Here is a 15,996-nt window from a genome sequence, read left to right as displayed (position 1 = left end):
ATCGCCCGCTACTGGTCATTTGATAGAATACTGGTTTCGGCACTTGGTTTGGCTTCACTTTCCGGACTATACGACAATTTTTATATACAGTATGGTTTTAAGTAGCTGCCGCTGGTCATACCCGACCAAGTAAGGCTGCCACAGCAAAACGACTACATGTGTTTTAATCTACCAATGTGTGTTCTATTGCTCATGAATTCACATTTTTATTTGACAGAAGGAGAATGGGTTATTCGTGCATTCCAAATCTATTATAGCCCATGCTGTTTTGTATCCACCCTGACTGTGTGTGATCCATCAGCAGACAGAAAAACAGTGGCAGATAAATCCAGTCCATTATCATTATTAAAGGGAAACCAGGCAAATGCCTTCAGACTCATCAGCCTCCTTGTTGTCCTCCCACCCCATTAGGATATTATGTAATGAGTACTTTAGTTTTTTTAATAATCTAGTGGGGCCTGCAGCAGAAATTCATTGGTCCACATATGAGCACACCATATCAACCTTTATTCATTGTGGTGTGACGGCCTGTCAGGGTGGGGGATGGTATATGTCTACATTTCTCTGTGGCCTTTGTACTCGCATGAATACATATCGTCACGGGTCTTTTATTCTATTCATGTATTTCAGGACATTGTTTTAATTTTAGCTAGCAGTGCGAGCGTCACTTTATGATAGAATTTGCTCAGATTTAATCTGCGACCCTAGAGAAGGATGCTGATTTAAGGGTTCATCACAGCGGCAGGGCAGTCGGTCGGCGAGGCTGGAGAAAAAAAACCCCCAGGGGAAATGAGGTGGCTTTGCTCTTTCAGACGGAAATCCAGCCTCCTCCTCCTCCGTCTCCACGCTCAATCCTCTGTGTCACACAAATATAATCTCAAGTCTTTGCAGCAAAAATAAAAGCTCTGACACTTACTGCTCCCCAATGGGCTAAAGGAACAAAGGGCCACTCACACACACACACAGCTGTTTTCACGCCTGACTGGGCCTTTCCAGCTGCCGTACGGTGGGACTGCAGGTGAATCTCATTGTGGCGTCTCTCACTGAGGAATTAGGACAATTCCGTGGGTGTCTTGTTTATAATTGTCTGCCACACTTGAAGGGGATTAGATCTAATCCCCCGGGTATGGTCATTTTAAGAATTGAGAATATTGTTGCTCTACGTATGTGTGTTATTTGGCAGGTAGTGGTGATGCTGGAATGGAGAAACTGCGCCCCCTGCTGGATTTCCAGTGCAGCCTGACAATTCAACTATTGTATTTAAGGGCATGTTTGCTTGTTTGAAAATAGACATCATCATCATCTATTTTCTCAGATTTTTATTAAAAACAAACATTGTTAAAATTGTGGAAATTGCTAGAGAGAGAAATCAACAGGTTGGTTTACATTTGTCTTTCATGTACACATGCAGCATTCAACAAGTACTTTACATGTCTTGATATATTTTACACACATTTTATTTTATTCAAAAAGTGCTGATCTGCTGCAATTATGGAAATTGCAGCCTCTGCTTTTTCTCTATAAACAGAGAAGCACCTGGGATAAGGACCATTTTATCATGACAACAATTTACTTATAATAAATATATATTTTCTTTGCATAGTTTGCAGAGGGAAGCTGCTACTTGATTGTGCAAAGATCAAGCCTAACCATGAAAACACATTTTACTGCACAAGCACTCACAACAAACCCTTGTTGAAAGCCCCACCTCTCTCATTGATGATGTAGTCTCGTTATGATGATGTCATCCCATACCAAACTTGAGTTAATGCTTGTGCAGCACAAGTCCTGGATTCAAAAACAATATCATGGAAGAAAGAGGTCAATCCAGGCACATAGCATCAACCTTAAACTGCATTTTAAGGTGCATCAGACGGAAAAGAGCATGTGTGAGAGGTTCATTATATCTGCAGACTCTGTTCTTATTTTCCAGCTCTACAGAAGTCGAGCCTTAGCGTGGGCCTGCAGGAGGGCGGCTGTGTCCGTATGGGAACCTTGCATGGCAATGGAGATGGCAGTTTGACCAAGCTGGAGGATAGAGAGAAAGAAAAGCCAAATGAAGTTCGACACACGAGATAAAGATCTACTAATCCACCTGTGATTTTAGCCATGCTAGCAGTATTCAAAATCAATTACTGGATGGATTTCTTTAAACTTTTGTGAGGACTTCAGCAGTCGCCTGAGGATGAATCCCACTGACTCTGTTGATCCCCTGAGATTCACTCTGGTGTTTAGAGACACAACTGCAGTGGCTGTTCTAAACCTGCCTGTTTGGAATGGTGGCCTGTGGTAATGCTGGTTGCAGCTTTCTTTCTCTGACTGTAAAAGTGACCTGCAGTCATTGAGCAGTAAAGACCCAGGCCACCGAACCCTGAAGCTGCACCTCCGCTGCTGCACAAAGAGCTGTTCACCTGTCTATTCAAAGTTCTGTGAAGCTCGACTCAGTGCACAGATCCCTGAACTGGTGAATCAGTTGCCGTTGACATGAACGCGGTGTTGTCGTGACAACGTCTCTTATGTTGATGAGTCACAGCCGCTGCCGCTTCAGAGCGCTGCATTCACAGTTTATAAATACTGAAAGTGTCTCAACACCAGATTAGACACTGCACTTCCTTGGGCCTTTAATAACCCAGTTGCCAAGCGTGAAGCCAATAAAATGAATGGTTCTTCAGATATGCGTTCCACATACAGACAGACAGAGATTTCTTAAATGATGAGACCGATTTTATTATGTAATTGCTGACATGTTCAACTGAACTAGCAAAAATATGAATATACTTTACATTCTAATGCAGACATTAGCATGTGGCTCAGGTACAAAGCTTCTCTGCCTGGCAGGAGGACTCTTAGCATTGTGTTCATTGGAAGAGTTTCATGGTGCAGGATTGAGGCTGCACCTTGAAATCAAACACTAATCCGCATGGTTGCATTTTCAGTTCATAGGATAAATGGGTTAAGAATTCATATTTATCAGAGTTTAATTAGTCTCATTAATGAGGGTTTGTGTCAAGGTGAAATATAGTTGAATATGCTTTAGAGTCGAGACTGGACGCCTGTGGTTTATGGTCTTTTCTTCCTCTGAAACTAAGGTAGACTGCATCAAAAGTAATAGATGCATATGGAAGCCGTCTTCCCTGCCTCCACTCGCTCCAGACTGGCAGATAAATTACTGTTGGCGGATTAGCTCATCTCAGCCCAAGGAGATTTGTCTTACTGTAGCCCCGATTAATCCTGGGAAAGCTCTATTCTGCTGCATGCACACTCTCAGTCCACCCACATGCACACAGTGTGAGTCCAAACACAAACGCTTTCATACACCCAAGCTCCCTTTTGAGTTCAGTTATGTGCGTAGTAAAGTTTTGTTATAAAAACAGGATTTCACAAGAGAAATCGAGTTGGAGTTGTCCTTTTGAATTTCTGAAATCTTATTACCTGAGGGTGCTGCCTGTAGAATTTGAAAGAAAATGTTGTTCAATTAGTTTTTATTCTTTTGGAATAATTAATACTGCGACAACTGCAACTATGTATCTCACACTAGGCGGTTAGGGGATAATATTGGAAATAAATACTCCATGGGACTTGTGTGCTTCAGTGTCACCTTGTCAGTGAGGGTGAGGTCACACTGGCTCCTCTCCAGCAGCAGCCGTGCGATGTGTGTGTGGCCCCTCTCCGACGCGAACATCAGGGCCGTGGTGCCCTGGCTGTCCTGGCTGTTCGTGTCGGCTCCACAGCTCAGCAGCAGGCGGACCATCACGACTCGGCCGTGTCTCACCGCCAAGTGCAGAGCTGTTTGGCCCGTCTGTGCGGAAAAAAAGAGCGACTCTTTAGAGGGATGCAATTTAAGACCATATTTCCCATAATGCAAGATAGTGTCATTCATTGGACCCTCCATGGCTTTTACACGTGTACTGTGGGCCCTAAGCAGGATAAAGTTTGGGGGCCATGCCTCGAAGTGGATAGACCAGTTATTCATTTGAAGTTATAAGCATAGTCCCAGTCATTATAATCAAACCAAACATAATTGTCAATTTGTATTCAAACAAAAATATTTTAGGCTTGGAATATAGATCATGCTAAAATTTCACTTTTTAAAGGTGCTGTTATATTCTCACATCTTTTAAACTGCTCCCCCAAGTCCTTCATAGCCTTCTTTAAATGGCTCCCCTCAGAGGTGAGAAGGGAGAAATTACAGAACTGATTTGTAGTTCTTATGAAATGCAAACTGATGCTCATGTGAAAAACAATGGAGTGACCCTTTATATTGTGTGGGAGTAGATGCAATCTTCCATTTAGACTGGAACAAGCTCCCTCATTATGGAAGTTGCTCCTCGTTGAACTCAGACAGACTAATTCTCTAGCTCCTTTTAAATCCCCTCTTAAAACTTAACCTTTCATGAAAGCTTTTACAGATGATTGACTATGGCTCTTATTTACATGTACTAATCCTAGTTATTTATAATTCAATTCTTTCTATTTTATTGTTCTATTTTCTCTGCTCATGTTCCATTGTCTTATTTCCGTTGTTCCTTCCTTGTAAAGCACGTTGTAACAACATTAGAAAAGGTGCCGTGTAAATTAAGATTTTTATTATTTTAAAACTTAAACTCCACAGGGCGCTACCATCTTAAAGGGAGTTGTTCATTTTCTGTCATTTGAATCACAGTGTAGCCACACGTTACCTGACTGGAGTGAATGTTGATGTTGCCCAGCTCCATTATCTTCCGGACCACCTCCATGCCACCAGGGCCATCGGGGGCCGTCAGTGAGGCCAGCATCACTGCTGTGTAGCCAGCGTTGTTCTGCAGGTTAACATCACCTACACCTGAGGTACAGAGATAAAAACATCAAAATTAACATTGCAGCGATTACTTTGTTAAAAACAAACCTGGTAACGCGGTGGTATTACCTGTGTCCAGCAGCAGGCTGACGATGCCGTAGTTGCAGTGGGACACGCTGTAATGCAGCACTGTGTTGCCGTTGTCGTCGGCCAGGTTGATGAGGAAGGCCAGTAGTGAGGGTGTGGATTTCTTCACCTCCTTCAGGTACATAGCCACCCTGCTGGCCACTGAGGCCTCTTCTGCCGCCGCACTGAACCAATACTGAAACAACACGACCAGGGCCTTCCTCTGGAGAAACAGACAGGAATACAGGAAGGATGAAAACTTGGGACGATGCATTCTGACATTTGACCAGCACAGTGTACAGTACATGGACACACTTTGAAGCAGTATTAATTGACTTGTTACAGAACATAACACTTACATATTGTCACTGGATTGTCACAGTATAAAGTTATTAACGTGAACATTTCAGCAATTTAGCTATTTTCACATCCAACAAACATGTAGCAACATTAGAATTTATTTTTGGTGCAGTGTTTAGTCCACTATTCACTTTATTTTGGTCTCCACCAACAAATATCTGTTGGTTAAGCTTGCCTATGTGCAAAGCTAGTTGTTAACTGTGTGTATTGTTTGGTGAGGAGGTTGTATGTGCTTCATTTCTCACTGAAAACAGCCGGAAACATGGTTTCATTGGAGCAGCGAGAGTGAGTCAGTAAAGCAACAGGCTACAAGTGATAATTCTCTGTGGGTTTGTAAATAACCCCAAAAATATCCACAATACAACATATTGATTGGGCAGCTTTAAGTTACATTTAGTAAGTTGAGTCATGTTTCCTGTGTACCGAAAGACATATGAATTTAAGCAGCTTCAATATTATTAATTACTTTCCTTTGGTTTAATGAAAAATCCCTGTTTGACAACCCATGTGACGTACCATATCATCGTTGGGGTTATGCATGTTTTCCATGTGGTCATTGAGGAACTGACATGCGGTCATAAAATCTGCACTCCCAGTCTCCCTGAAAGAGAAGAACATGTGTGCTTGGTCAACCATCAAGAGGGGGATTTACCTCACATATTCAGGAATGCATTCTAATGAAAATGAAATGAACATTTATTGTCGGAGCTATTTCATTTACTAAACCAGCACTGATAAAGCATTAGTTCTGGTCCTCTCACCTGCCCCCTGGAGTTGTTTCTGAGCCAGAGTACCTCTCCATCTGTTCTCCTGGAGGCTTTGGTTTCGTCTTGGCCATTTTCTCCGGAGCTTCTGCTTCCACAGACGCTCCGCCTCCATCTGTCCGCCCCGATCCTGCTCCTCCCGATATCATCTGTGCGTCTGGGCTCATGTGCCGCTCTCCCTCCACCCGTCTCATCTCTGGGTCCGCATCCACCTGGGCAGCAGCCATGTCTCTGGGGCTGGTGCTGCTCTCCTTCTGCTGAACGCTGTCGTTCGCACCCTCACTCCCGAGATTTCCACTTGTGGTTGTTCTTTATGAAAATTAAGGAAAAGAAAATTAGGTGGGGAAAAATAAATGTGTTGCATCATTTTCAGCACTGAATTCTTGGATCTCTCAAACACTGGGATGTTTAGATTGAAAAAAAGATGTTTGAATTCCCTGAAAAACTGCATTAACTCTTTTGCTTTGTTGAAATTTGCAGCTTCAGTCATCAAGCTTAAAGCCAATCCATCCATGTTCCCCCATGATGTCTCATTTGGCTCATTTTGGAGTAAGGTATTTGGAAGAGATTATTCATGTTTAGGATAATTCAGGATAATCCAATCAATCTTTGAGTCCTTAAACGGCTGTGGCTGGACATTAAAAAACAGTAAAAAAAAAAAAATTCATCTGATTATTACAAACAAGTGGATTTTCTAGCCCACTCAATGATTTTGTAATTCTGAGCAGAAAAAAATACACGTTTTTCTGTCCTTCAGGATTATTCTAATTTAGAATGATTAAATACATTTTGATCTGAGGCGTTGGAAAATGAAGAATGCTCTGTTGTGGCTGAGGTAGAGCGGTCGTCCCCCAACCAGAAGGTCGGAGGTTCGATCCCAGTCTTCCCCATTTACATGCCAAAGTGTCCTTGGGCAAGATGCTGAAACATGAATAGCCCCTGAATGTGTGTGAATGTGTGTGAATGGCAAACTGTAAAGTACTTCACTGTAAAGTGCATTGAGTGGAGATCAAGACTAGAAAAGCGCAATATAAATACAGACCATTCACCATTTCATCCTCAGACATGGGAGTCCGTGCTTTAGAGGGAGTGGTATTCATCTTTCAGATTTAAATCATTATAATTTTCTCAGTCAGAGCCGTGCAACAGTAGCTTAAAGAACCTCAAGTTCAGTCGAGTTCCAATAAACATTACTTTTAAGCTCGGTAAAGGCAGTGAGAGCTGTTTACTAACCCGTCATTAACACCCCCAGAATGTTGGCCTGTTGACGTCTGGACGCATCCATCTGTCTTTATGATGGATTTAGAGTCTGCAGGGAAGACGAGACACAGACGACATGATGGAATATCAACATGCAGATGAGCAGCAACGTTTTTAACATGGTTTGGATTATTACGATTCTTTAGACGTCACCCATTTTTTAAAACTTCTATAAACAAACTATATACACTCAGACCAGCAAGTACCATCACTTTACATCTGATAATTAAAGTTGGAGTCTGAATTGGACAAATGAACTCCACGATTCAACCTCTTCTATAGTCAATTTTAATAACATTTTCAGTGTTGCAGCAAAATAACAAATTGCCTTTATTTCGACAGGATTTCTGTGCTCTGAGACAAATGTGAGCATTCGACTTTAAATGCATTCGACCTTTTGAAGACATAAACACTGGAAAAAGAAAATTGTTTTACAAATTCAATGCTACAAATGGTAACACACAAATGAATTAAGTTTTATTTTCAATTGTTAACTTAACAAACTTTATAAATATGTTTGTTTCCAAACAAAGTATTTTTTAAGGCTGCGTGAAGTGCAAATTTGACTTAATTTCCTTTTGTTGACTTTTGTGGAATATGCAGAAAAACCTTTGTAATGTACAATCTCTGGACTACAGTACCTTCATGCTGAATCCTGTCTCCCTCATTGTGTCCATGTTGGATGTAGTAGGAGGTGAGGATGTCAACAAGTCCCATCATCTGCTGCTGCAGGGAGTTGACTTTAGGGTCTGGGTGTATTAGTGGTTTACCCTCCTCTCCTGACTCCCTGTCTGCACACAGACACGCCCACTGCTGATCCAGGAGCCTCTTGATCTTCTTTATGTGGGGGACGACTACTGCTGTGTCTACAGGCCCAGTTCTTACACCACTCAGGGAGCTGACGTTATCATAATCTGTTTCAACAGATCTCACCACCGTCTCATCTCCGTCCTGGTCCACAACCACCCTCTCTGCCCGGACCCACACCGCAGGATTTGTGATAAGGTGCCCCATCTTCTCGTCCTTCCTCTTGCTCTCCTCCTGCTGCTCCCTCAGCAGGCCTACGGCCCTCTGGAGCTCCAGGCCAGTTTCATGGAGCTTCTGCTCGAGCGCAGCCACCTTCGCTTGCAGGGACGTCACCGTCAGCAGCTCGTCCAGATCTGTACTAGTCCTCCACTCGTGTGTTGGATTAGAATCGTCTTGACTGACAATGTGATTTTTAGGAAACATGACATGGCTTTCATGCCTGGGCCTTTTGATTTCCCTGGTGCCATAGTGGGACAAAGTATGAGGGTCTGTGCTTCCATTCATCGAAGGGGCTTGGATCTGTGGATTCAGGCCCAGACGAAGCATTTCTCGTTCCTCTTGGAGGATGCAGATCTGAGCCCTGAGCTCCGGAATGACCCTCACCTCCATCTCCAGCTCCCCGACACGTTCAAGGGCCTCGGTCAGGCGCCTCACCAGCCCTGAGCAGTCCCGAGGACGAGGGCTATCTTGGGAGTATAAAATGTCTTCACAGGAGGTGTTTCTTCCTCCGAGGTGATCCCTAGAACTGTGGAGGCTGCCGGGGTCATCGGTGGACTCTGAGCTCTGTCTTAGTAATACTGTGAGAGGCAGACTGGAGGCACGGAGGAGATGAGGTCTGATGTGCTCACCTAAAGGTTGCTCATCAAACTCCTTGATTCTGGCCTCCATCTCTGCCAAAGACTTGAGCCCTGTGGGAGAAAGGGGTCTCCTGTGATCGCATGCCCAGGAAGTATAGCTATGATGATCGGCATCGGACAATCGGGACCTGGGGCCAATAGCTCCGGTAGATCCCCAGAGGCTGGAGCAGTGGCCAGAACCAGAAGGGTTGAGGTGCCTGGGAAGAGTGCTTGCCCGGGGGACTTTGTTCCTCCGCTGAATATGGACTCTTTTGATGGTGTTGCCTTTCTCTATGTCGTCTACGTATTTCAGGAAGTCCAGGTCAATTCGGAAGCCATAAGGGGTCTCCACTGAGTAAGGGGGCTTCCCTTTAATTCCATTCTCTTTAGTTTTATGCGGTGAGATATTTCCTGCACACATTAAAACACCAATTTAGTATCCATCACAATAAAATGTCTCATTTAGTCAAACTCAGTCTTTTTACGGACTTTCTTACCATTTTGTCTCTCCATTTTTCTTTTGTTCTGTTCTTCAAACAATTTGTTGTCACATTATCTGGTTGGACCTTTGAGTATCTGACAAAGCAAACAAGATAAAAGCAAAACAGTGGAATTAATCGAGGCCGCTACTCATGGAACACATGCTAGGGACTGTTTACGAGTGGTCGAAGTGATTATTGTGTGGTTATCTAATAAAATAATGAACAGATGAACACAGGCATGATTCGTGGTGGCACAACTGATGATTTTTGCCGATGGTTGTGGTGACTCAGTCTTAATTTTATGAACAGCATTAGACCCGTTTTGCTCTACATTCACAATGTTATTCATTCTCCCACATGTACCGCGGATCACAAAACTAACAAACATCCAATTACACTCCAAGCACCATCTCGCTCCTCTTCTCTGTCATTCTCTTCTTCTCTACAAGATTTTTTAGTTTTTCTCACACTGTCACTGCTTCATTTCTTCCATGCACCAGCCAGTTATTATTCAACGCTGGCAGGCCTGATGTTCATTTGATTACAGCCCTGCCATCCACGACTGGAGCTGAAAATAACTTGAGACGTTCAGCCTAGCAGCATTGGCCAGCGAGGCAAAATATACTCCTCCAGACGTAAATAAAGACAACCATTGTTCTGACTCACTACGTTCCTCCCTTCCTTCTCTCACTTTCCCTCCAGTCTTCTTACAGACCTGTGGTTTACTTTTACAGAACTGTCTCTGACTGTAACTTCCCTTTTACTCTCTTGTGTTTCATTACAGTTGAAACACAGTATTTGTACCACGCAGATGGTTCAACTGCCATTTCTATTCCCTTATCTTTTTTTTTTCTTTAACTAGTCAATATATGCGTTTATTCTCTGTGTATTCCAGTAGTCACTCAGTGTCTCTCCCATCCAGCCTCACCTCCTCCCACCCCCAACCACACACGGCCCTCCCCTCTCCTGACCACCAGCCTCTCTGGCAGCTCGCTGTCCTCTTGAGGCACCGCAGCCACTGAGCCGCAGCCCCAAACAATGTCAGCTATGCAGTAAACAGACAAACACCACCAAATGGGCCTGCTGGGAATTTAATCTTCCATCTTTCACACCCTCTCTGATGGCCAAGAACAAACGGCAACAAATCAGCAAATTATGCACAGCGATGCATCCGTTTTTTTTACAAGCTTGGATATGTACATATGTGCTTGAACTCAATGATACCAGTTGCAGCTGTATGTGCATGCAGGACCTGCAGCAGACCATGTCTGGTAGTTTCCTGTTGGGTGGAGCTTGTCACATATAGGGTATGCTCAAATATTGGATAACAGATGTTAATCTGGGAAAATATATTAAATTCCAGTTAGCAAACCTTTTTCTCAGTGAGTGTGAAGTTGCCATAAGGGCTGGATGTTATTACTAGTAGCCAATATAGTTTTGCTGCTGATTCAAATCAATGCATTTTGAAGATACAGTACTGTGAAGAAGCTGTAACATATTTTTAGCCATTTGGAGGTAACCAGAAGTATAAGTACAACTATGTCAGTTAAAATTCCTGGCTACTAATGAATTTAAGACCAATATTCACTCTGCTTTTAGCTCAACTAACTTTTTCCCTAACTTTAACTTTGTACTGTTCATTTAACAGAAGGTTCAGGGGAGCCTTTATTGTCAAAAACAGCTGCCTGTCTCAGCTGAAGAACAAGGCTAAAAAGATCTGTGAGCAATTGAGTCAATGATTGAGCCAGAGTCAAAGACTGAGGGGAACTACAGAGTCAGGTGACAGACATCTGACAGATACGTGGATTTGTCATCATAAGTAGCCCCTTTCTCGTTAGACATAGACACTAGATCCATTGTTCATGTATAAGTATTGACTATAGTAGCTTAAATACAAATCACTTTTTTTTTATTTTACAAAACAAGCCACATTCTCAAAAATTGGATGTCTCAAGGGAAAAAACATGAGCAGCCATTAAAGTGGACAAACATGATTAATCTGATAATGAAATAAGTAGGAGCAGCATGAACTTGAGCAAGGATTTCATGCCAGTGCTCATTTGACAATTTCTACTACTTTACATTGTAGATTTCAGACAGACTGAATGTATCACTTTCCTGTAAAGTGACTCAGTCACCTAAAAGCATAATATTGAGCCCTCTCTGTATTTCATTCAATAACTCTTCCCACCAAGTAGCCTACTTAGAGAAAAATTCAATACACGCTTTTTACAGTAACTAAATATTGTTTTCCTAAATCTGGTAAAATGATTTATCACAGCAGCGTTCCTTCTCCTCACGGTATGTTTGGTTCTGTTGTCCACACAGAAACCTATAGTACACGGGTTTCACTGAACACACTGAAACTGATACAGCGTGCATGTTGCCACACCAGTGGACCTCGATGACACTCTTTCAGCACTCACTCTGAAAAGTCTAATTTTAGCCCATGCACGTGGGTGTAAGGCTGAAGTGCATATCATAGGAGGAGATGTAATTTTATTTGAAATTCTAATAGAAGATAATTAAGTGAACGTCCTCCGCATAGTGGGACAAACCAGGATGACAAGATTTGCCATAGAGCCAGTGAAGCATTAATATAAAAGAAAAAAGCCTAATGTGGCAAGGCTGTATTTAAGCCTCTGTCCACCAATGCTGTGCAGCAGAGCACCTGTTACTGCTGATGTCTCATTCAGTCTCTATGACAGCTCCAACATCACAGTCAGAAAGTAGACGACTGCTAGATGCACCTCAAGAGCATCTCCACAATGGATGTCTACTATGTATGAAATAAAACTGTTTACTGCTATTAGTTCATATCAAATGAAAAGCTGTAGCTATAGGAAAATATTTACTTTAAATTTCACGCTCATATTTTGTCCATGAAATATGAAATTGCAAGAGATGGCTGATTTACCTTCGCATACACTGGAGGCAAAGGGGATCCACCTAGCCTAGCTCTGGTCTTGACAACCCACATTGTTGAGTCAAAAAGTGCAGCGAGTTACCGCTCACTTACCAGAAAAAGTAGTGAGTCTAATATCCAGCCTTTTCTCTATGCTGTCTACTAACCTACTTGCTATCTTACATACTTTTATGGGAAGATCACTTATATTTTGTCCATTAAATATGAGACCGCAGGAGATCCAACAACCTGGAAACTTGCGGCACACTATGAAAGTGGTGTCTATCTTCTCATCTAAAATCAATATTCCTCAAATGTCAAACCAGTCCTCTGAACTTTCCTTGGATTTGTGGCTATGTCAAATGGTTTTGCCTGCTACAGCTAATCCAAAGTTGTGTGAATGTGTAGCATTTAGAAAGAGCAGTATGTTCACTTTTGGACTTTAGCTTCTTCTTCTCTCAAACAAACAAAGTGAGAAACAAACTGCAGTAGCCCACATGTTTCTTACATACAAATATAGACTCGCTCATACATTTCATCCTGACCATGTTGCCACAGAGGAAACAATATAGCAGAGTAACGATCAGGCCACTGCTGTGAGTCATTGCCTAAATCTGTCCACATTTCCGTGGCACATGTTTTGATTTCGTATGCTGGGCCCACCTCACAGGAAACCCAACAAATGAAAAGTAAAAGCAGGACCAAGCCAAACAGGCCCAAGCCAAGCAGCCCTTCGCAACACGACAGTACTGCTCGGCTAGACACTGAAATTAGTTGATTTTTTGGAATAAGGTTTCCTTGGTATCCCACTATAACTCTTGTTGTAGTTAGTAATTTTTTTGGGGGAGTCCATTTTGCATGATTTGAGTTCTTTTCGACTATGTGACCCCACAACAGCTGTTCTCCTCCTCTCAGGCTCTAAAATGTGTTCCTTCTCACACAGACCTTTTGGCATCAGCATAAACCTCATAATCACAACATCTCTGTCCACAGCATTCTTTACTCGAGCCACAAACTAAATTCATGACACAGCAAGAGGCGACCTCCCACTGAAGCAAGAATAAATGCTTGAGCTTCAAATAAGCACAAATGGATCATTTATTGTTTGTTTATCGTTCAGTCAATGCTGGGACCAACAGGACGTTTGCTACAATGCAGAGTTTTAGCCATGCTAATATGGTCCATTAGGCCATTAGTGTTTGAAAAAATTTTGTACACACTTTGTTGTCCTCAGAGGATGACTCCTAACATATTTATCCTTTAGTGCCACCATGGTTGACATTTGTTGTTTTGTGTAAGGTCCTCAGCTATTGAATGGGCTGTCATGCAATTTGATGCAAACATTGGGGGCAGCTGTGGCTCAGAAGGAACAGAGGGTTCTCCACTAATCCGATGGTCCTGGGTTTGTCCCGACACCGGTCTGCAATTCGAAATGACCTTAAGCAAGATACTGTGCCGACGGCGTATGAATGGTGTTTGATAGAAAAAGCGTTGCATGTAGAAACGCTATATGAATGTGTGGGTGAATGCTACTTGTACTGTAAAGTGCTTTGGGGAGTTGACAGGGCTAGAAAAGTGCTACATGAATCCAGTCCATTTAACATTAATGTTCCTATAATGATTAAATGCAATCACTTTGGGTGACCTTTTCATTTGGCGCCACCATCAGGTCAAAATTTTTATGTTTGCTGTCAGCTTATTTCAGCCTCAGCTGGACGTTTGCCATAAATAGCGACTATTAGCAAACTAAGCTAAGATAGTGAGCGTGGTAAACATTATACCTGCTAAACGTCAGCATATTAGCATTGTCACTGTGAGCTTAACAGCAGGCTGATGTTAGCATGTAGATCAATGTACAACTGACTACAGTCCGACAGAGGTGCTGCAGTTTTTCACAAGTTATGGAGTTTGTGTAGTCTCACGTGTTTTTAGTTTCGTGGGTTCACATGGGGTGAACTTTCAGATCAGTCCCTTTGTATCCTCTATCACATTGTCCCAGTCAACCGGCCATGTTTATTATGTGTTTGGATAAAAAACACTTTTTGACACCGCAGACCGAATGCCTGACTTCTAAAATTGTTGACAATTGACGTAATTCTGAACTTGGAAACCTAACAGTGAGGTTTAAAAACCATGACACTCTTTTCAACTTTCACCCTGTCCATCTGTTTTCACAGTATATTGTACACTGCATGTATAAATGTTTCCCTGTCAATGTTCTGTTCCTGGAAAAATGATTCCTCTCCTCCAACTTTTTGGCTGTACAGACTGTGGTTTTTCCAGCGCATAACTCTAAACCCTGTCTTCTGTTCGGAGTTGATTTAGAAACCATAGCCAACTGTTTGGACTCAATCTCCCTTTCCCCTCCTGCTTGATCCGTCTCTTCTTTTTTTCTGTAAAACTTGTATTTTTTGCTCACTCTCTCCAAAATGACTTCCCTAGACATTGCTCAAGTTCTATGAGTTCTTCTTCAGCTTGTATTTCATCTTGGGGATTTTGTGAGACCACTGGAGTTGTCCTGGTCCTGTTCCAATACCAACAGGGTCAGAGTTGCATTGAGGCATCTAAGCCTCATTGAGTGGTATGTGAAGCCAAAGCTCAGGATGAAACAGCTGCCAGTGGCTTCACGCATTGAGGAAAGCTATGCAATGTTAACATGGCAAGGTTAAAATAGAAAGTGTGCCGCTTGGGCGTGTGTGTTCACGTGGACATGTGTGTTTGTGTTGCTTCATGTGCATTTCTGTTCAGCATGTGTAAATAGAAATGTAATAAAAATGTAAATATAATTCAACGTTTTATCTCTAAAAGGCAAACGTATTCCCCTGAACGTCTGATCAGTATTCAGCACAGGCCCAGAAGATACACTCAGCACAATTTGTTAAACCACTTTATAGTCAAATGCTTTTCTGACCCTGAGTTTAGATCCGATTTTTATCGAAGACTTTCAAGGTCAACATTCAACATCTCGAGTTTGTGAGATAGAGACATGAGATAAATATTAAATCAGAGCTTACCTTGTGACATATGTTTAGCAGTTTCCTCCACTTTGTCCTGCTGATGTGAGGGCGTGTTTGCCAGACAGTTCACTGCAATCTGTTTTCAGCTCTGCCTGTCTGTCTGTCTCCTGAGAAGGCAGGGGAGAGCTGTCTGGGAGAGTGGCATGCAGCAGCAGTTTGGGAGATGCCAATGTGCGGCCCCTGCCATAACAGAAGCTGGGGTTGCTTGTGTGCAAAAGAGTGCATGGAGCAGGGAGGGGCTTGTGAACATGCCTTTCTTCAGTACCCACTGTCCAACCAAGACTGACAACTGGGGGGCTAGACAAGAGAAACCACGCCCACTCCTCCAGACAGCAGCCAATTGGAGTTAAGAGGCGCAGCCGGCTGTGAATGACGGCAACTCTTCTGGAACCCTGGTGACAGCCTGTCAAAGTATGGAGCATATGGTATGAAGCAAGAGAGTACCAGAGTCACCTTACTGTGTACCGTCCATAATCATCTCGGATAACACCAGTGACTATGCAGTGCCTCACAGACCTCCCTGTTGCAGAGTGTAACCCTGTCCAGTGCTATGTGGTCTCTGTCCTCTATAATCAACTGAACGGGAGGAGAGAGCAGAGGGCTTGGTCCCGCTCATGAGGGTACATGTCTCTCATTCTTCATGGATCCGTTTTCAGCCCATT

At 42.8% G+C, this 15,996-nt stretch overlaps 1 protein-coding gene across 1 annotated transcript; it reads right to left on the bottom strand.

Annotated features, from left to right (window-relative positions):
• Positions 1-1,302: 1,302 nt before the first annotated feature.
• Positions 1,303-15,583, bottom strand: LOC118117442 (KN motif and ankyrin repeat domain-containing protein 4). Its single transcript, XM_035169653.2, has 10 exons — positions 15,332-15,583; positions 9,428-9,506; positions 7,929-9,341; positions 7,261-7,336; positions 6,025-6,336; positions 5,780-5,864; positions 4,907-5,126; positions 4,680-4,822; positions 3,599-3,799; positions 1,303-2,028 (listed from the first exon to the last, which is right to left on the bottom strand). The coding sequence occupies exons 2-10, from the start codon at positions 9,441-9,443 to the stop codon at positions 1,936-1,938; spliced, it is 2,559 nt and encodes an 852-aa protein (XP_035025544.2). The 5' UTR covers positions 9,444-9,506; positions 15,332-15,583; the 3' UTR covers positions 1,303-1,935.
• Between the last annotated feature and the right edge of the window lie 413 nt (positions 15,584-15,996).

Source organism: Hippoglossus stenolepis, chromosome 11 (genome assembly GCF_022539355.2).
Source record: "Hippoglossus stenolepis isolate QCI-W04-F060 chromosome 11, HSTE1.2, whole genome shotgun sequence".
In the NCBI taxonomy this organism is placed as follows: Eukaryota; Metazoa; Chordata; class Actinopteri; order Pleuronectiformes; family Pleuronectidae; genus Hippoglossus; species Hippoglossus stenolepis.
This window is presented reverse-complemented; position numbering and strand designations above follow the sequence as displayed.